A 20877-nucleotide genomic window follows, 5' to 3' on the forward strand; every position below is an offset into this window, starting at 1 on the left:
TACATATTAAAAATATGTACCATGGGGGCGGCTAGGTATCACAGTAGATAGAGCACTGACTCTGGACTCAGGAGTACCTGAGTTCAAATCTGGCCTCAGGCACTTAATAATTACTTAGCTGTGTGGCCTTGGGCAAGTCACTTAACCCCATTGCCTTGCAAAAACTAAAAAAAATGTAGCATAAACATATAAGGATGATAAATCCAACATATGCAAATTATTTAAATACAAGGGAAGGAGGGGATTAATAATTTGGAAATAAAAGATTCCATAAGGAAGATGATGAGTTATATCTTAAAGGAAGAGGGAATCTCTGAGACAAAGTAAAAAAAGAATGCAACCCAGACATGAAGAATGGCCTGTGTAAACGATATGTTGATGGTAAAATAGAGTGACTAGGGGGTGGGGGTGGGGGGCAAGTATTGGTTTGTGAGTGCTACTGGATTGCAACCTATCTCACCAACCTTGATATTACTCCCCCTCCCAATGTTTGCAGTGTAACCAACCAGGATTTCTCTTACCACACACACACACACACACACAGTCCTTCCTCCCATTTAGGAGGATTGGGTAGAAACCTGAGTTACAATGAGATTCTTCTGTAATTTTGCAGTAATTTTATTACCCTTAGGTAATAATTGAAACAAATAGGACATAACCATTATGTCCTAAGGAACTGTATGGAACTCAGAATGGCTAAAAGGAAAATAATTTAGGAGTGCAAGATGACTGTCTTCTGGTGGGCAGTGAGGATACCTTGGAGAAGGCTCATGTATGTGCATCAGAGAGGTCTGGAGAGGTTTATTGCCTTATGAATCCAGGACCATCTCCAGTCGTCCTGATTCATGTCTTGTCATAGCATCACTTCTTCTGATGTCACGGTTGTCTTCAAGAATGAAGGGCAGGGGCAGCTAGGTGGCACAGTGGATAGGACATTGGCCCTGGAGTCAGGAGTACCTGAGTACCTCAGATTTAATAATTCCCTAGCTGTGTGGCCTTGAGCAAGCTACTTAACCCTATTGCCTTGCAAAAACCTAAAAAAAAAATGAAGGACAAACATCATCTATAGAAGTGCACTAAAAGAGACTGATGGAATGACTTGAATGAAAGTTTGAATCTAGCACCTTCTGGTAAACAAATCATACATTTCCAAAACAGGATGGGAGTTAAAATGAGTATGCTTCAGGCGAGGCTAGGTGGCACAGTGGATAGAGCAGTGGCCCTGGAGTCAGGAGTACCTGAATTAAGTGAACAATCTGACCTCAGACACTTAATAATTACCCAATGTGACCTTGGGCAAGTCATTTAACCTCATTGCCTTGCAATGGGGCAGTGACACAAATATCACTTGGCACATGGCTCAGAGTGAATGTTAAATAGTAATTGTTTCTGTTTTGGCCAGGAACCCTGAGGGTCTTCCTCTCCCAGTTTGATTTTTTTTTTTTGACTAGGTAAAATAATTTATTCTTTGCCTCCTTTCTTACCTAGCCTTACTCTCTACATGAGTGTTGCCTCAATCAAAATCTTAACTTAAAAAGACCAAGGTCTCCCACTGCATCCAGGGCCATCCCTAGTTAATCCTGATCCATATCTGGCTACTGGACCCAAATAACTCTAGAGGAAGAAATGAGGCTGGTAACTTTGCACAGTGTTTTCTCACTTAAATCCAATTCACTTGCAAGTCATGGCATTACTGTGTCATGGTCCTCTTCTAAAACAAAGGACAAGCAACTTGGCACATGCATCAAATGTAGATAAAGCTCACATTGCCCACTCTAGCATAATGAGAAAGTTGGATCAAATGGGTGTTAAGTTCTCTTCCATTACTACAACCTATGATTTTAGGACCTCAACTAAAATGGAAAGCAAAAAAAGAGGAAAACTTTTGAGACAGCATTCAAAGCAAGATGATCATATTCTCCAAGGTGAGGGAACATTTAGGAGAACCTAGTTCCAAGAATAAAGAACAAAAGAAAAGAAATATAAATCTTTCAGGAACTGTAAAAGAAAAAGTAGGGAAGGAAAAAGAATAGTCATGTCTACTAGGTGCAAAGCACTTTACAAATATTTCATTTGATCCTCACAACTGACCCACAAGGAAGCTGCTGTTTTATTATTTTTCTTTATTTTACATTTGAGAAAACTTAGACAAACAGAATTTAAATGATGTGTCCAGATCACAGAACTATTAAGTGTTTGAGGCCAGGTTAGAAAATACAGCTTCTCCTGGAGGGATTTACATGAACTGATGCTGAGTGAGATGAGCAGAACCAGAAAAGCACCATACACCCTAACAGCAACATGGGGGCGATGACCAAACTTGATGGACTCGTTCATTCCATCAGTGCAACAATCAGGGACAATTTGGAGTATCTGCAATGGAGAATATTATCTGTATCCAGAGAAACAACTGTGGAGTTTGAACAAAGACCAAGGACTATTCCCTTTAATTTAGAAAAAAAAAACCTGATATAATCTGAACTTGCTATCTCTTATACTTTATGTTTCTTAAGGATATGATTTCTTTCTCATCACATTCACTTTGGATCAGTGTATACCATGGAAACAATGTAAAGACTAACAGACTGCCTTCTGCAGGGGGGGGGGTAAGATTAGAGGAAAAATTGTAAAACTCAAATAAAATCTTTAAGTTAAAAAAAAGAAAATAAGGCTTCTGTTAAGAAAAGATGAGAAACAAGAAACAGTACAGCTTTTGCTACACTGGTGTGAAAAAAAGGTTAATTAAGAAAAACCTCTATAACTTACTAAGTTTTAAAATTTGTTATTTTAATCCTGTTAATATATTAATAATAATAATACTTACATAGTGCTTTAAGATTTGCAAAGCATACTACATATGTTAACTCATTTGAGTTTCACAGCAACCCTGCGAACTAAGTACTATTTGTTATCTCCATTTTATGATAAGGAAACTGAGGCACTTTGTTTTCCATGATATGAACAGTAATGAAAACCTTTTTAAAATCTTAGACATTTGCTTATTACAAAAAAAGTAGAATAGTAGTACTGAAAAATTTGTGCTTTCTTTTCTAGAATGTATTTTAACTTATAGTATATTTCATATAATCATGTTATTTTCATATATTTCAGACATATTACGTTGGGCATAAATGGGACAATATGTAACATGGCAGAACCAAGTTCGGGAAACCAAGAGTGAAAATGATGACAATAAGACCAGTAGTGGGAGCCAGTGAGCCAAGCCAGCAGAGTCATAAATAGAAGACTAGTATTTGTAAAACCTTCAATTCATGCCCAGTTCATAAATGTTATCTACTTCTGCTCTATTACTACTGCTACTTCTACCACCACTACTACTTACCAGTACTACTACTACCACCACCACCACCACCACTACCACTACCACCACTACTACATTATTGCAGTCTTGAAACAGGGTAAGGGATCACATGCTAGAACAGAATTTTAACATTTCAATGCTGAAAGGAATTTTCTAAGCTCTCCTGGCCCAAACTCCCCATTTTACATGTGAGGAAATTGAAGCCCAGAAACTTTGATCTGTTCAAGGTCATATAAATTACTATTAACAAAACCATTATAGACCAAATCTGATTTCTAATTCCAAGCTTTTCCCACTCTATGTAAAATTTATTCCCTATCTATGATAAGATCATTTATTCCCTATTTTATGCTAGAACAGAGGTACAAAAACACACTTTCTGTCAATCGTGTGGCCACACTCACAGATTAAATGAGATTGGTAAATGTGAAATAAAGAAAAAATACAACAGGACATAGATAATATTAATTTGTCATTTTATGTCAATATGCAATCCTCAAGGTTCTTTTATATGGTTTGGTGACACTTTTCATATTTGAATATGATACCATTGGGCTAGATGATCTCTAAATCTCCATCTATCACTGAAATTTTCTGTTCTAAAAATACAAAACATAGTTGATGTTAGTTTGTGGTTTTCTAAATCAATATACAATCTTCAGGGAGGATCCTTTTTGAAGTGAATTTGACACCACTGTTTCTAGAGTATCTGATATGAAGTTTCTTACCTAAGGATTCCAAGGTTAAACATATATAGTTGTTTCCTACCATTTCCCATATTTTAATGTATAAATTTAAAAGTTCATTTAACAGCATTCCATAAAGCCAGTGCCCTGTTCAGAAAAATCACTTTTTCTTTTATTTGAAACTTTTTCTCTCTTTGAGCCATCAAAGGACAGTCCCCAGAAGAAAAGGACAACTCACAACAAAATGAAAGCTCCTCTGTTAGTAGAAGATGCAAGAGAAAATAAAAAGATTTTGAGGATCTCTCAATTAAACATTAAACAATTTATCTCATTTTTAACTGTCAATTGCAGTATAATCAGCATTTAACCCTAAATAAAAGTATGAAATACTTAAAAGTTCTAGCATTCTTCCTCATAGACTTTTATTTTATTTTAAATTTATGTAATAAAACAAGCATTTTCATAGCATAGTACAATAAAAAAGATGACTGCACATGAAACTTAATCTACTATGCACAACTTGCTATTACTTTCAAATAGACAACAAAATTATCATGTAAATGTCTTTTTATTTCTTTCCCCCTCTGCCCCATGACTACCACTTAAAGTAACTCTAGCCAGTTTAAAATGCTTTAGAGTACACCTGTCAAAAGAAGCCCAGAAACTATATAAACAAAATTATAAAAAAAAACCTTTTATACAAATAAAAAGATTTAAATAATTGGGTAAAATATTAATTGCACATGGGTAGGTAGGGCCAATATAATATAAGGATAATTTTATCTAAACTAATTTATATATTCAATGCTCTGTCAAAGTAATTATCAAAAAATTATTGCTCTAAACTAGAAAAAAAGGACAAAATGCATTTGGAAAAGCAAAAACTCAAGAATAGTTAAGGAAATCATGAATAAAAAAACTGTAAAGGAAGGAGATTTAGCAGTACCAGTTTTTAAACTATATCATAAGGTATTCATTATCAAAGCTATTCTTTTGGTACTGGATAAAAAATAAAAAGATAAGGGGGGGCAGCTAGGTGGCACAGTGGATAGAACACCAGCCCTGGAGTCAGGAGTACCTGAGTTCAAATCCAGTCTCAGACACTTAATAATTACCTAGCTGTGTGGCCTTGGGCAGGCCACTTAACCCCATTTGCCTTGCAAAAACCTAATAGATAGATAGATAGATAGATAGATAGATAGATAGATAGACAGACAAATGAATTAATTAATTAATTAATTAAAATAAATAAGATAAGATAAGGGGCAGCTAGGTGGTCCAGTGGATGGAGCACAGGCCTTAGAGTCAGAAGTACCTGAGTTCAAACTTAATAATTATTTAGCTGTGTGACCTTGGTTAAGTCACTTAACCCCACTGCTTTGCAAAAAACAAAAGCAAGAAATGAAAAGATAGATCAATGGAATAGAGTAGACATACAATTTACAGCAGCAAATAAAAATAAACTTGTATTTAATGAGTAGCAAAACAAAGATTTTCCAATGAAAATTCACACAGCCCTTTTTAAAAATTTCCTCTCTTCCTTCATTTTTCTATTTCCCCAACCTTATCGTTGTACAATTGTATCGGCTCTCTGAGATCCCATTTGGAGTATCTTGGCAAAGATACTAGAGTAGTTTCCCCATGTCCTTCTCCATCCAGCTCATCTGACAGATAAGGAAACAGAGGTGACTTGTCCATGGCCACACAGCTGGGATGTGTCTGAGGATGGATTTGAAACCAAAAGGATGAGTCTCACTGGTTTGCAAGCCTGGTGCCACCTGCCTGCCCCTTTCCCCACCCTGCTTGCCCCATCTTCACCTGGATCATCTCCAAGGTCCCCTCCCAGCTCTAAGTCTGTGATCTTTGGGGCTGGCTGCCAAGTGGATCCCTTTGAAACAGAAGAAAGGCCTCCGTTTCTGCCCAGGGCTTTCTCATAGCCCCAGTAATAGTTTGACTATGGACAGTGAGTAATAGCGGAATAACCCAGGGGACCGGCCCCTTCTAGGGATAACCAGCTAGTCTCTCTTTTAGGGGGTGTGGCTCTCTGTTGCCCCAACTTCCGCCGGCGAGGGGGACTGACCGGCCCAAAGCGCCTGCTGCACTCGTCCTGGGCCGGCCACGAGCCGAGGGAGCGCCAGCTCCTCCACCGGCCCCATCCCACTCACGGCCGACCCGAGGCAGTGCCGGCTCCTCCACCGGCCCCATCCCACTCACAGCCGGTCCCCAAGGAAAGAGGAGGAGAAAGGAGGACGAACGCACCGGAGCTCCTGCCTGGCAGGCAAGTTCACAAGTCTGGACAAGGAGAGCAGCCCTTCTGGGGAAGGGGGTCGGGCTCTCAGACCCAGCCCCGAGCTGGAGATCGCGCAGCGGGTGGGCAGCGATGGGAGGAGATGGATGGAGGGGACTGGGGACCAGGGCCGGGAGGGAAGGGAGACTGCCAGAGCTCAAACTCCCTCAACGTCATCTTCTCTGGGAAGGAAAGAACTTTCTGGTTTCACATAGGAAACCACATGTGAAACTAAAATGTGAATAAAATTTAGGGGTTTTTTTAAAAAAGATTTCTTTCTCTGCTAGGGTATGGAAGCAAATAATTATCATTATTATTGTAAATCAAGGGCATGTAATTTTGTCACTGTGAAAACATCCATAATTTATAAGTTCTCAAACTTTAGACCCAGCTTTCTATCCACTAAGCTAAACTGACTAATGATAGCCGTTAGTGGTGAGGGAAAAAAAAATTTATCTCTGATAATTGAAAAAAATTATGTTTTACATATAACAAATAGATACACATTTTTCAGTCAGTCGCATCTAAATATTGATTGATAGATACACGCATTTTTCCATCAGTCTCGTCTAAATATTGATAGATAGACAGATACACACATTTTTCAGTCAGTCCCCTCTAAATATTGATAGATAGATACACACAAACACATAAATTTTTTAGTCAGTCATGTCTAAATATTGATGACTCTATTTGGGGTTTTCTTAGCAAAGATACTGGAGTGATTTGTCATTTCCTTCTATAACTCATTTTATAGATGAGGAAATTGAGGTAAAGTAGGGTTAAGTGACTTGCCCAGGATCACACAGCTAGTAAGTATCTGAGCCTGAATTTGGACTCAGGGCTCAGAGATATGTCCACTGAGCCATCTAGCTGCCTTTCTAGATGCCTTTAGATGTAGCTTAATGAATAAGAAATTGGCTTCAACCTTGAGGTCAGGAAAACTGGGGTTCAGGCTTCTAAAGTAAATTGGTCATGTGACCCTGTAACTTTTCAGTGCCTGAAGGTGCTGAGTGCAGTTTGGTAGAGAAGTTTCCACAACAAATTTCCTATACTTTATCAATGAAATCACCTGTGATTAAAAAAAAAAAAGGAACCAGTCACTGTGCTAGCGGTAAAATACAAAAATGAGACTGTCTTGTCCTCCACTTCTAAATGATGATGACAGTGGTGATGATGATAATAATGAAAGTAATAGTAATAAGTAACATTTAGATAATTCTTTGCAAGTTATCTAATTTGATGATCACAACAACCCTGTTATATATACTTATAAATATGAGTGTATACACATCCATTCATACATACATCTATATATCATATCTACATTCTATATATCCAATATATCTCTGAGATATATTTACATAAATATATTTGTTTCCTATGTATCTCCTATATAGATTATCTCATATATAACCTATATATCTCCTTCATCTATCCTATATACATCTATATATGCATACATGCATGTAGTATATGTGTATATATGCACCATAGGTAATATAATTAGATCACCTCATTGGAACATATATTTGAGATATTATAAAGAGCCTACCAAGACTTATACCCATCATCCTTTATCTATTTCTCTGGGAAATGATATGATGATATGTGTGTGTGTGTGTGTGTGTGTGTGTGTGTGTGTGTGTGTGTGGTAATTGTAGATCTGTGTAAAAACTAAAAAAAAGTGATTGGACATAGAAGAACTTGACTTGGGAAGAGAGGACTTGGGAAATGAATATTTGACTATGAAAACAATGTATAAGAATGAGATTTATTCAATGGGACAAAATTTATGAACAGAAAGCATTTTGGATACAGAAAAACTCAAGGAGTTCACATTCACTGTAATTGGCACAAGCATCAAGTTCAAGTTCTTAGGGCATAGAGGCAGGTTGGATGGCAATATTCAGGGGAAATACTATAGGGCAGGGAGGTCATTAGTTAACAATAGCAGAAGAGGTGGTAAGGCCCAGTGTTATTGTATCCTACTAGAGGGATTATAGTGGGTAAGTCCCTGGCCATGTCAATCTTAGCTCCAGAGGAGCTGGAATTGATTGGATCAAAGGTTGAAGTGTAGAAGGAGCTAGGTTTCCTCCTCTCTGGCACTGCCCCCTCTCTACTATGGGCCCTTATCTCTTGCCTTAATTACCGTAGCAGCCTTTTTTGGGTGTTCCTAATTCCCCATTCCAATCTATTCTCCATTTTCCATCCAGAAAATAATTAATGGAGGGAAAGTCTTGGAATTAAGAGAGAATGAGGGGGGCGGCTAGGTGGCACAGTGGATAAAGCACCGGCCCTGGAGTCAGGAGTACCTGGGTTCAAATCCGGTCTCAGACATTTAATAATTACCTAGCTGTATGGCCTTGGGCAAGCCACTTAACCCCATTTGCCTTGCAAAAACATAAAAAAAAAGAATGAAGACTTCCCTGAGAGCTAGGATTTTAGACAGGACCTAAAGTAAGCCAGGAAAGCCAGTAGATGGAAATGAGGAGGAAGTGATTCCCAGAGCAATAGATGGGTGTCTTGTTTGTGGAACAGCAAAGAAGCCAGTGTCTCTAGATTAGAGTTATGTGGTGAGGAGTAAGAAGTAAGAAGACTAGAAAAGTAGGAGAGGATAAGGTGATGAAGGAATTTGAAAAGTAGAGATTTTTTTATTTGATCCCAGAGGTGATAGGCAATCTATTTTTGAGTAGTAGAGGGTAACATGGAGGGACCTGCATTTTAGGACAGTCACTTATGAAGCCGAATGGAGAATGGATTGGAATGGGCAGAGACTTGAGAGAAGGAGGAAACCTGGCTCCTTCATTCAACTCCTGGGTCAAGTCAACTCCAACCCCACTGGAGCTGGGGTAGACATGGCCAATCATACCAATTGAATGATCAGAGACTTAACCACTACAACCCTTGGAGAATTTCAGGCATAGAAACTTGAGGGCAGGAACTGTTTTTTGCCTCTTTTTTTTAATTTAGGTTTTTGCAAGGCAAATGGGGTTAAGTGGCTTGCCCAAAGCCGCACAGCTAGGTAATTATTAAGTGTCTGAGATCAGATTTGAACCCAGGCACTCCTGACTCCAGGGCCGGTGCTTTATCCACTACGCCACCTAGCCGCCCCTATTTTTTTTTTTGTTTTTGTTTTTGTTTTTTTAGGTTTTTGCCTCGTTTTGTAATGCTAAAATTAGTAAAGTTCTTTGCCCATTGTAGGCATTTATGAAATCTTATTGACTAACTGTGGCTATAGGAATAAGAAATCAATATCAACCTGGGGTGGTAACTAGAAAAGAGGGCATTGTTTGGGGGAAGAATTTCCTACAATAACTGTTCTGCTGAGATTAGCATTTTAAAAAGACTGAAAAAAAATGTGTTTGGAACCTTTATTCGAGAGGGCTTTAAATATCATTTTCTCTAAAACCACTTCTCCTCCTAACTTCCCTATTTCTGTCAAAGGCACTGCTATTCTGGCCTCTAAATTTGCAAACTAAGAATTTCCCTCAATATCTCATTCTCACCCATCACTACCCTCCAATTTCCATTTAATTGCAAAAACTTCTTCAATAATACTCACATCTATACTCTCCAAACCACAATCTCATTGATTCAGGTCTCTCGCAGAATTACTACAATAGCCTCTTAAGTAGTTTCCTTTATGTCTAATTTCTCCCTTCTTCAAATCATTTTCCACACAGCTACAATATTTATATTCCTGAAACACCAGATTCCAATATGTCATTCCCTTCCTCAGGAAATTTCAGTGTCTCCCTCTGGCCCCTATGTTAAAATACAAACTCCTCTGATTTGTCTTTTAAAACTCTTCACTAGCTAGCTCTAGCCTACCTTTATATTAGGATATATATTATTCCCTCCTCCCCAACACACTATCTCTCTCAGGGTCTTCCCAAACTATCCTACCCGTTCTTTCTCATTGCATCTGCTTTTCTGTATTAAAATAGAGATAAATATGAATACAGACATGAATGTCTTTATATATACACTTATATATCTATATCTCTATATAATGTTTATATAGAGAAATACAAAATTTTCCTAGTTTCCCCCCACACACTCTATTTATTTATTTTTAATTATCTAAGGCAATGGGGTTAATTTGCCCAAGATTACACAGCTAGGTAATTATTAAGTATCTGAAGTCTAATTTAAACTCAGGTCCTGCTTTTGCACAGATAAAACCAATGTAACCAAGATCAAAAGAAATGTAGTAAATTGGGAAACAATCTTTACAACTAATGATTCTGACAAAGGACTCATTTCTAAAATATACAGAGAACTGAGACATATTTTTAAAACAAAAAGCCATTCCCCAATTGACAAATGGTCAAAGGATATGCAAAGGCAATTTACAGATGAGGAGATCAAAGTAATCCATAGCCATATGAAAAAATGTTCTAAATCATTAATTATTAGAGAAATGCAAATTAAAGCTTCTCTGAGGTACCACCTCACACCTCTCAGATTGGCCAGTATGACCAGGAAGGATAATGATCATTGTTGGAAGGGATGTGGGAAATCTGGGACACTATTACACTGTTGGTGGAGCTGTGAACTCATCCAACCCTTCTGGAGAGCTATTTGGAACTATGCCCAAAGGGCAACAAAAATGTACATACCCTTTGACCCAGCAACACCACTATTGGGTCGATACCCTGAAGAGATGAGGAAAAAGGGTAAAAACATTACTTGTACAAAAACATTTATAGCAGCCCTGTTTGTGGGGGCAAAGAATTGGAAATCCAGTAGATGTCCTTCAATGGGGGGATGGCTTAGCAAACTGTGGTATATATATGTCATGGAACACTATTGTTCTATTAGAAACCAAGAGGGATGGGATTTCAGGGAAACCTGGAGGGATTTGCATGGACTGATGCTGAGTGAGATGAGCAGAACCAGAAAAACACTGTACACCCTAACAGCAACATGGGACTGATGTTTAACCTTGAAGGACTTGCTCATTCCATCAGTGCAACAATCGGGAACAATTTTGGGCTGTCTGCAAAGGAGAGTACCATCTGTATCCAGATAAGGAGCTGTGGGGTTTGAACAAAGTGCAAGGACTATTCCCTTTAATTTAGGAAAAAAAAACAGATAGCTTATTGTCTGATCTTATTACCTCTTAGACTTCTCTTCTCTTTAAGGATATGACTTCTCTCTCATCACACCCAATTTGGAACAAGGTACAACATGGAAACAAAATAAAGACTGACAGAGTGCTTTCTGTGGGGGGGGGGGGGGGAGGGAAGCAAGATTGGGGGAAAAATGTAAAACTCAATATCTTTAATAAAAATAAATTTTAAAAAAATAAATAAACTCAGGTCCTCCTGAATCCAGAGTATTCTATCCACTGCACCACCTAGCTTCCCCTTTCCCACTCCATTTTGTCCCAGATCTTAAAGATCCTCCCAGTTGCCCGTTCATTTTTTTATTTATGATACAGTAATAGTCATTATGTTCATATACTATAATTTGTTAGATATTCCCTAATAGAACACTCTCTTCCTTTTCAATTTGTCTTGTATAAAACATTGTGATATATAAAAAGTTTCAGAGACATAATTTTTGGGTAATTAATCATTTTATTACTCATGCCTGCAGATAATTAATAAAAGTGCTACTCTGGAATTCCAAAGACCCTTCTTGGAACCCACTCTGTATTTATATGATCTTGGAAGAATGGGTGTTCCTGAAGGTTGCAATCAACTTTTCTTGAGAAGAATAAACATTATAATAAGAAGGGAACCTATTCTAATGAGGGACTGATCACTCTCACTCCTAATCCTAGATGGAGATTTGCCTTCCTCTTCAAATCTGTTTGAATGGAATACAATGGGCCAGAATTTCACAGGAAATTAAATTCTGAGGGGGCAGAGCCAAGATGGTGACAATAAAGGATCTAGTCTTAGGCACTCTCTGATAAAACTTATAAACTAAGGACTCTAACTAAACTTTTGAGAGAAAGAACCCACAAAGGGACCCAGGGAGGCAGTTCTCCTACTCAAGGTAACCTGGAAAAGAGCAGAAAGGCTCTGCTCCCCGGGGTTGGAGGGGCAGCCCACCAGAATGAAAGAACTTCAGCCTCCCAGAGGCAGCCCCAGGGTGCTGGGAGCCCCAGCTCACAGCAGCGGGGGAGTCTCCTCAGCTACCCCCCCTCCCCGGAGAGCACCGGGCATAAAGTGGGGGAACAGCAGGGGACCTCTGCCAGAGCAAACACGTGGAGCCCAGCCCTCAGGGCACACAGAGAGCATCTTGGCCACAGTAGCACAGATCCAGGAACAGAAGCAGGTGGAGCCAGTAAGCAGGAGCCCCCAGGGCATGAGCCCATTGAACCTAGGGAGGGGAGTGAAGAGAGAAACTGCAGAGCTCTGCCCTCTGCCCCTGGAACAGGGTGCTGGGGTTCTGACCACATTCAGAACCTGATCACAGTCTAGGCCCCCCCATAGAACAGCAGGGCCCCCCCCCACCTCAGCCCCGTGGCAGAGGGGGGCGCATATGGTCATTCACAGACCAGGAGGGAGGACAGAGCCTCACACACTGAGACCCTTGTGGGAGTGTCCCAAAAGCACAGGAAGCACCCCAAAACCAGGCCCAGGCTGGGAAAATGAGCAAGCAGAGAAATAAGAGGAACACCATTGAGAAATATTTTGGAAATGAGCCCAAGAAGGATCAAAATACTCAGTCTGAAGATGAGGAAGCACAAGCTCCTGCATCTAAAGACTCCAAGAAAAACAAATTGGGCTCAGGCTATGACAGAGCTCAAAAAAGACTTTGAAAATCAAATGAAGGAGTTAGAAGAAAAATTGGGAAAAGAAATGAGAGAGATGCAGGAAAAATATGAAAATGAAGTCAGCAGCCTAGTCAAGGAAATCCAAAAAAAATGCTGAAGAAAATAGCGTGCTAAAAACCAGCTTAGGTCAAATGGATAAAACAGTTCAAAAAGTTATTGAGGAGAAGAATGCTTTAAAAAGCAAAATTGGTCAGATGGAAAAAGAGATAAGAAAACTCTGAGGAGAACAAATCCTTCAGACAAAGAATAGAATTCAGGGAGATTGATGAATTTACTAGAAATCAGGAATCAATACTTCAAAACCAAAAAAATGAAAAATTAGAAGAAAATGTGAAACATCTTATTGAAAAAACAACTGATATGGAAAACAGATTTAGGAAAGATAATTTAAAAATTATTGGAATACTTGAAAGTCATGATCAGGAAAAGAGCCTTGACATGATTTTCAAAGAATTACTACAGGAAAATTGCCCTGATATCCTAGAAACAGAGGGCAACATAGAAATGGAGAGAATTCACAGATCCCCCAAGAAAGAGATCCCAAAAAACCAACCCCTAGGAATATTATAGCCAAGTTCCAGAACGCCCAAGTCAAAGAGAAAATCTTACAAGCAGCCAGAAGGACACAGTTCAAATATCGTGGAGCTGCAGTCAGGATCAACTACATTGGAAGCTCATAGGGCTTGGAATACAATATACCGGAAGGCAAAAGAGCTTAGAATGCAGCCAAAAATGAACTACCCAGCAAGGCTGAATGTCCTCTTCCAGGGAAAAAGATGGACTTTCAATGAACCAGGGGAATTTTAAATGTTCCTATTGGAATGGCTAGAGCTGAACAGAAGGTTTGATCTTCAAATACAGGACTCAGGTGAAGCATAGAAGTAGAGGAGAAGGGGAAAATATGAGGGACTTAAATGACGATGAACTGCATGTATTCCTGCAGAGAAAAATGACACTGATAATACTCATATGAACCTTCTCAATTAACAGAGCAGGTAGAGGGAGCTTTTATAGTTGAACCACAGGAGAAAGCAGAATTTGAAGATAAATAATGGTGTTAAAATGGAGTCAATAGAAAAAAAGGGAAATGTAATGGGAGAAAGAAAAAGGAGAGGGGGAATAGGCCAAGTATTTCATATAATAAGATTTTTCTTTATTACAATGAGCTACTGCAATGATATGGAAGGGGGGAGGCAAGGGGGAATGAGGGAACCTTTGCTCTCATCAGAGGTGGCTAGGAGAGGAAACAGCATGTATACTCAATGGGGTATAGGCATCTGGAGTAAGAAGGAGGGGGGAGCAGGGGGAAAGGGTGGGGATGTGAATAAAAGAGGAGAGGATGGACCATGGCAGGAGAGTGGTCAGATATAACACATTTTCTTTTTTACTTTTTGCAAGGGGCTGGGATTGGAAGGCCTATCCAGGACCATAGGGCCAGGTGGATGCTGGGCCTAAGGAGTGGTATGGGGGCTCAGGGCTTCTTGGCCCCAGGACCAGGGATCTGTCTGCTGCGCCACTCAGCTACCCTACAGCAGAGTCAGAGTGAAAGGAGAGAGAAAATATAGTACATGGTAGTGGAGAAATAAGAAAGGAGGGAGTTGCAATCAGCAATGGCAATGGTGGAAAAATATGGAAGTAACTTTTGCGATGGACTTATCATAAAGAATGTGATCCACCTGTGACAGAGTTGTTGGTGTTAGAACAAAGACTGAAGCACATTTATTATTATTATTATTATTATTATTATTATTATTATTATTAGGGGGAGGGTGCAGGGCAAATGGGGCTGGGTGGCCTGCCTGGAGATGCATAGCAGGGTGATGTTGGTTGTCTGAGGCCAGATTTGGACCTCGGTGCTCCTGGCTCAAGGGCCAATGCTCTGTCCGCCACCCAGCCACCCCTACTATTATTATTATTATTATTATTACTATTTTATTTTGGGTCTTTTTTTTTCCTTCTTTTTGGTTTTTGCAGGGCAGTGGGTATCAGGTGACTTGCATGTCACACAGCTGTGTGATTGTTGGGTGTACAGGACTGGATGTGGGCTCGGGTGCTGGTGGCTCCAGGGCTGGTGCTTTGTCCATTGCGCCACCTGGCCATACCTACAATTATTACTATTTTTTTTAATTATAATTTTTTTTCTCTCCCCTTTACTTTTTCGCTCAAGCAAGTCTATATTTATAGGGCAAGGGGTATTTATTACTCTTAAACAAGAATATTTTATTAATGTAAAAAAAATTGTACAAAATGAGAATAAAAAATAAAATAAAAAAAAAAGAAATTAAATTCCTTATGAGGTTTTCTAGTAGGGTGAAGCAACTACTCCCACCTGGGAAAAGAGCTGATATGAATATTTTTATTCATATTTTGATCTCCTTGAAATGGGAATTGGCCTTGCAATGGTTGCTGAATCAAAGGGTATGCAAAGTTTAGTTTGAGAACAATAGTTCCAGGTTACTTTCTAAAATGCTTGGACTAATTCTCAGTTCCACCAATGGTGTGCCAGGGGTGCCTGTTTTCCCCAAATCCCTGCAAAATTTGCTATTTTCCTTTTGTGGCATCTTTGCTGATTTGATGGAAGTAAAGTGCTTTAATTTTCATTTCTCTAAAGATTAATCACTTGGAGCAATTTTTTCATATGATTGTTGATATCTTGGATTTCTTCCCCAAACTTCATTTCCTTTGAACATCCATCAAGTCTTAAAAGATTAAATCAAAACCTTATATATCTTGGATATGAGACATTTATCTCCAGAAAAGAGAAATTTGCTGTAAAGATTTCTTCCTCAGTTACCTGTGTCCCATCTCATCTTACCGCATTTGGAGTTTTATGCAAAATTTTTTTTTACCTTATATAATCAGAATTGTCTGTTTTGCCTCATTTGATCTCTATATCATTTGTTTACTCATTCCTTCCTCATCTAATTTATTTATGTTGTATCTTTTTATATGTCTAAGTCATTTATCCATTTGGATATATAAATAAATAAATCTTGTAATATAGTATAAGAAGCTATTCTATGACAAATTCCTACCATACTGCATTCTCATTTTCCCAGCAATTTTTGTCAAGTAGAGAGTTCTTCATTTTGTAGCAGGGGCTTTGGAGTTTAATTAACACCTTTCTACCATGTCTATTTGCATCTGTATTTTGTATAATCTGTTCCATTATTTATTTTTTAACTAGTCCCAATTCATTTTAATGATTACCTTTTGTAGCATAGTTTGAGATTTGGTACTAAGAGGCCACCTACTCCCCTTTCCCACTTTTTTTTCATTATTACCCTTGAGATTCTTGATCACATGAATTTCATTACAAATTTTTCTAGTTCCTGATTAATTTTAAGTGAATGTTGTCCCACCAAATATGATGAACTTGGAGAGGCTTTTTGGGGAGGAAACCTAGGGTAGTTTTATGTGCAGGTATTATATACTAGAGATGTAAGCAAGAATATACAAAGACAAATATGATAAGGATAGTGTCAGGAAAGCTAAACTACTTGTGGGGAAAAAAATGCAACAGGCAAGAAAATGGGCATTTAAAGCTATGTTCAGAGCAATAAAATGGGAAAAAATACATTATTTTGGGCAGGTGATAAAAAAGGCAGTTCACCTGCTATTTCATTGCTATCATTTCTATCAAATTATCTTTGAAAATTTTTAAAAATAAGAACTAAAAACATCATAAGACTAGGAAGTATGACTAAATATGAATATAGAATATGAATGAAATATAAATGAATATAAGATGTAAATGAAATATATATGAACATAAAACAAATATAATGCTTACAACAATATAAAAGGAAAGAATAATATTTACAAAATAATATAAAGTTAATATAAAATTACAAAAAACAAACATGATCCCAAGAACTGATATACGAAGACACTTCCTCCCATTCCTTCCCAGTTGGGGACTGGAAATCCATGGTTATGTAATATCACATATATCTTGGGGGGGTTGATGCATAATTTGTTCTTACTGATTTTTCTCACTCTTCCATTTTTTTCTCTTTTAAAAATCTAGCTACCTCTAAAAGATATCATTAATAACTTCTTGTTGTTTCTTTAAAGATTTCTTCCCATTAGCATAAATAGAAAAAAGATATGCAATTTGACTCTCTGTGGTTGTTTTCATATGAACTGCTCAATATGCCAGGGCTGATTTTTAAAAGAATTTTTTAAATTTAAAAACAATTTTTAATTTAAATTGGTTTAATTTAAGTACATAACTTTATCTTTATTCCATTTAAATATCTTCTATTAATTTTAGTCCATTATTCTGGCATGCTGATACCTTTTTTGCATTTTGATTTTTGTCTTTAACTTCTTAATTCTCACCCCTATCTCCAACATTCATAAATTTAATTAGAATATCTTATCTTTTTTATCTCTACCCACAAAATGTTGAATAACATAACCAATTGTCAGAACTCTGAGGACTTCATAAATATTAGAGAAAGCCTCTAATGAATCCATGTCAATATGAACACACTTTGGCTATTAAATCAATTTTACTATCCTCTAGTCTACATTTCTCCACATTGTTCACAAAGAGTTGTATAGGACTGAAACAAGGCTGGTGAGATCTTGCAGGATGGGAGAGTTATTTCAAGAGTGAACTTCCCTGGGGTGGCTAGGTGGCGCAGTGGATAGAGCACCAGCCTTGGAGTCAGGAGTACTTGAGTTCAAATCTGGCCTCAGACATTTAATAATTACCTAGCTGTGTGGCCTTGGGCAAGCCACTTAACCCCATTGCCTTAAAAAAAAGATCTAAAAAAAAAAAAGAGTGAACTTCCTAGTGATGAAGTCATTTTGAGAAGTCTCAAAGTAGAAAACTCATGTCATATCCTGTCAGTTCACTGTCAATTACTGCAGAGGTATTATTATCCTTACATACTGTAAAATGCAGTGATGGGATCTTTTTTGTCAAAAATAGCTACAAAATCCATTTACCGCCATTTATTGATGGTCATTTTGTTATGCTGATATCTTATTTGAAAATTCCAGATGTAAACCAGGTCTTCTATGTACTTTTTTATTATGCTAGATTTTGTGAAATTCTCAAAAGAAAAACTGTTAGCTTGTTGAATTGCTCATTTAACATTTTTTTCTTTAGTCATAACCATCCTAAGTGTCTGGTACTTATCAAGTTGAATAGTCATTTTAGTTGGTTTTTTCCCCTATCTTGATCATCATTAATACATTTATTGATTTTATTTTTTCTTATTTTAGATCAGAAAGAAATGCTGAAATTAAATAAAGCTCTCTTATAATTTGGATATTTATCATGGGCCACAAGAATTCCAAAATATTTTCCAGCCTTCTTTCCACTTTTCCAAGGAGGAAGAGTATATTTGGTCAAGAGGACAAACACTTTGAAGATATTAGAAAGAACCATAGTGATAAGCATTTGAATGAACTAATGGAAGAGAAAGAAGAGAAACAGGAAACAGAAAAGCTAACTAAGGAATACTTGGAAGAAGAGGTATTCTTTAAGTTTGTAATTCTCCATGCAGAAGATGACATCCAAGAAGCACTCAGGGTCCAAGGGATGCTGCAAGATCAATTTGGCATTAGACCCGGAATAATCTTTGCTGAGATGCCATGTGGCAGACAATATTTACAGAATTTAGATGATGCTGTAAATGGGTCTGCATGGACTATCTTTTTATTGACTGAAAATTTTTTAAGGGATACTTGGTGCAATTTCCAGTTCTATACATCCCTAATGAACTCCATTAATAGACAGCATAAATACAATTCTGTCATACCAATGAGGCCACTGAATAATCCTCTCCCCAGGCATAGGACTCCATTTGCCTTACAGACTATCAATGCTCTGGAAGAAGAAAGCTGTGGCTTTTGCAAACAAGTAGAAAAAATTTTCCAGGATTCTGTATATGAAAAACAAAAAGCCATATGGAAACAATCAAAAACCGTGGTAGATGCTTAGAAAAGTAAGAAGAATAGGACATTTTTTTGAATGAAACAAAGCAAAATTATATAAGTGGGGGTGGAGAGAATAAAATAATGCTGTCATATAACATGTTCCAGGAAATTTAAAATAAAAATTTTAAGACAATTAAAAATAATTTTTTTCTCTTTCCTTTTTCTTTCTATTTCTTCTCTTTCTTTCCTTCTTCCCTTCTTTTTTTTTATTTCTTCATTCTGAAAAATAATCTTGGCCATCCAAGTGAGAGTTAAGTGTGTAATTGTATATCAAGAAAGAGATCCACATATCCATGGAAAGTTACTTTTCTTGGGAAAAGTCATTGACATGGAAAAAAAACCTGTGGAATTAGCATACTTCTCTAGATAAGCACTAACCATTTTGATTATTCTCTTCCCAGAAACTTTTGTCTGATATATCTTCCCCCTCCTCTTTTGAGGATATCACAAGTAACATAAGAGTTGTGAGCTCTCTTCCTTAATTTCCCCATCTGTCAAATGAGAAAGTTGAACTAGTTAGCTTCCAAGGTCCCTTCCAATTCTCTATCTCTGATTCTATGACTACAAATATTATATAATATCTTATAATTTTGTTTTTTTTTAATTAAATTAATTTTTTAAATTAAAATACAAGTTTGTCATTTTATCTTTGACATATCTAAGCTCTTTCTTTTCAAATCTTCTGATGGAGGTTACTAGAGACTTTATTATCCCTGTTTTACAGATGAGGAAAACTGAAGCTCAGAGAGGTCATAAGTTAGTATCCAAACAGAGAAGAGGGTTCAAGGTTCTGACCAAGTCCAGGGTTCTGTTTTTGACTCTATACTTTTACCACAGTGCATCACCATTTAACTCATGGTTTAGAAAGAAGGCATGGTGAAGGTAATTCTGGAATTAACTTTTTTTTAACACACATGTTAATGTTTCCAAGAAGTAAGGCAAGGAAAAAAATAAAGTAATAAAGTGACTTTTTTTTCCAGTTAGAAAGCTGAAATTTTAATCGGACTTTGAGGAAATAACCCCATATTCTGGGAAACTGGAGGTCTAGGTTCTAATCCCAAGTCTGTCATTTACCCTCATTTCATGGAAACAGTTTAATTAATTTTTTTCATCTATAAGGGAGTTGAATTTGGTGATCCCTAAGGTTCTTTCTGAGAAATTCTATAAGCAATTCAATTTCTAAGAAAGGATGGAAACTAGAAGAGAAAAACAGCAAAAAAAGAGGTTTGTTGCATTGTGCATGTACAACTTTTATCAGATTGATTGGGAGGAGGAAAGGAAGGGAGGGCAATAGAAAAATGTGAAACTCATGAACTTGCAAATGCATGAATGTTGAAAACTACCTTTGCATGTAATTGGGAGAAAAAGGAAAAAGAAAAAGAAAGAAAAAGGTCTAGTGAACAACAAAAACAAAAAAGATTAGTTTGTCTACATATGTCCTATCTATCTGCTATAATGCCTTGGCAGAGTGAATAAAGGATAGGGCATGTAGCCAGAAAGTTATTGTTCAGTGATTTTCATGGCAAAATACTGGAATGGCTTGCTATTTCCTTATCCAGAGGATTGAGTCAAGCGGAGCTTACCTAGGGTTATATGGCTAGTAAGTTTTTGAGACTAGATTTGAACTCCTTGCCCAGGGCTCTATCCACTGAACCACATAGCTGCCTTTTGAAATCCAGAAGATCTAAGTTCAAATACAGCCTCATACACTTACAAGCTGCATGACCTAGGCAAGTTACTTTTCTGCTGTCAGCCTCAGTTTCTTCATCTGTAAAACCGAGAGAATAATAGTAAAGATCTCAGGTGGTTGTTGTGAGGATCAAATAAGGTA

General features: G+C 37.5%; 1 protein-coding gene across 1 annotated transcript; it reads left to right on the plus strand.

Moving 5' to 3' along the window:
- Positions 1–6065: 6065 nt before the first annotated feature.
- Positions 6066–19167, plus strand: TICAM2 (TIR domain containing adaptor molecule 2). The gene is made up of 2 exons (XM_074208326.1): positions 6066–6286; positions 18330–19167. The coding sequence occupies exon 2, from the start codon at positions 18385–18387 to the stop codon at positions 19048–19050; it is 666 nt and encodes a 221-aa protein (XP_074064427.1). The 5' UTR covers positions 6066–6286; positions 18330–18384; the 3' UTR covers positions 19051–19167.
- Positions 19168–20877: the final 1710 nt, after the last annotated feature.

This window comes from Macrotis lagotis, chromosome X (assembly GCF_037893015.1).
Source record: "Macrotis lagotis isolate mMagLag1 chromosome X, bilby.v1.9.chrom.fasta, whole genome shotgun sequence".
Taxonomy (NCBI): Eukaryota; Metazoa; Chordata; class Mammalia; order Peramelemorphia; family Peramelidae; genus Macrotis; species Macrotis lagotis.

Coding starts and splice junctions, on each gene's coding strand:
- TICAM2 (XM_074208326.1), top strand. CDS start 18,385: ATGGGCCACAAGAATTCCAAAATATTTTCCAGCCTTCTTTCCACTTTT.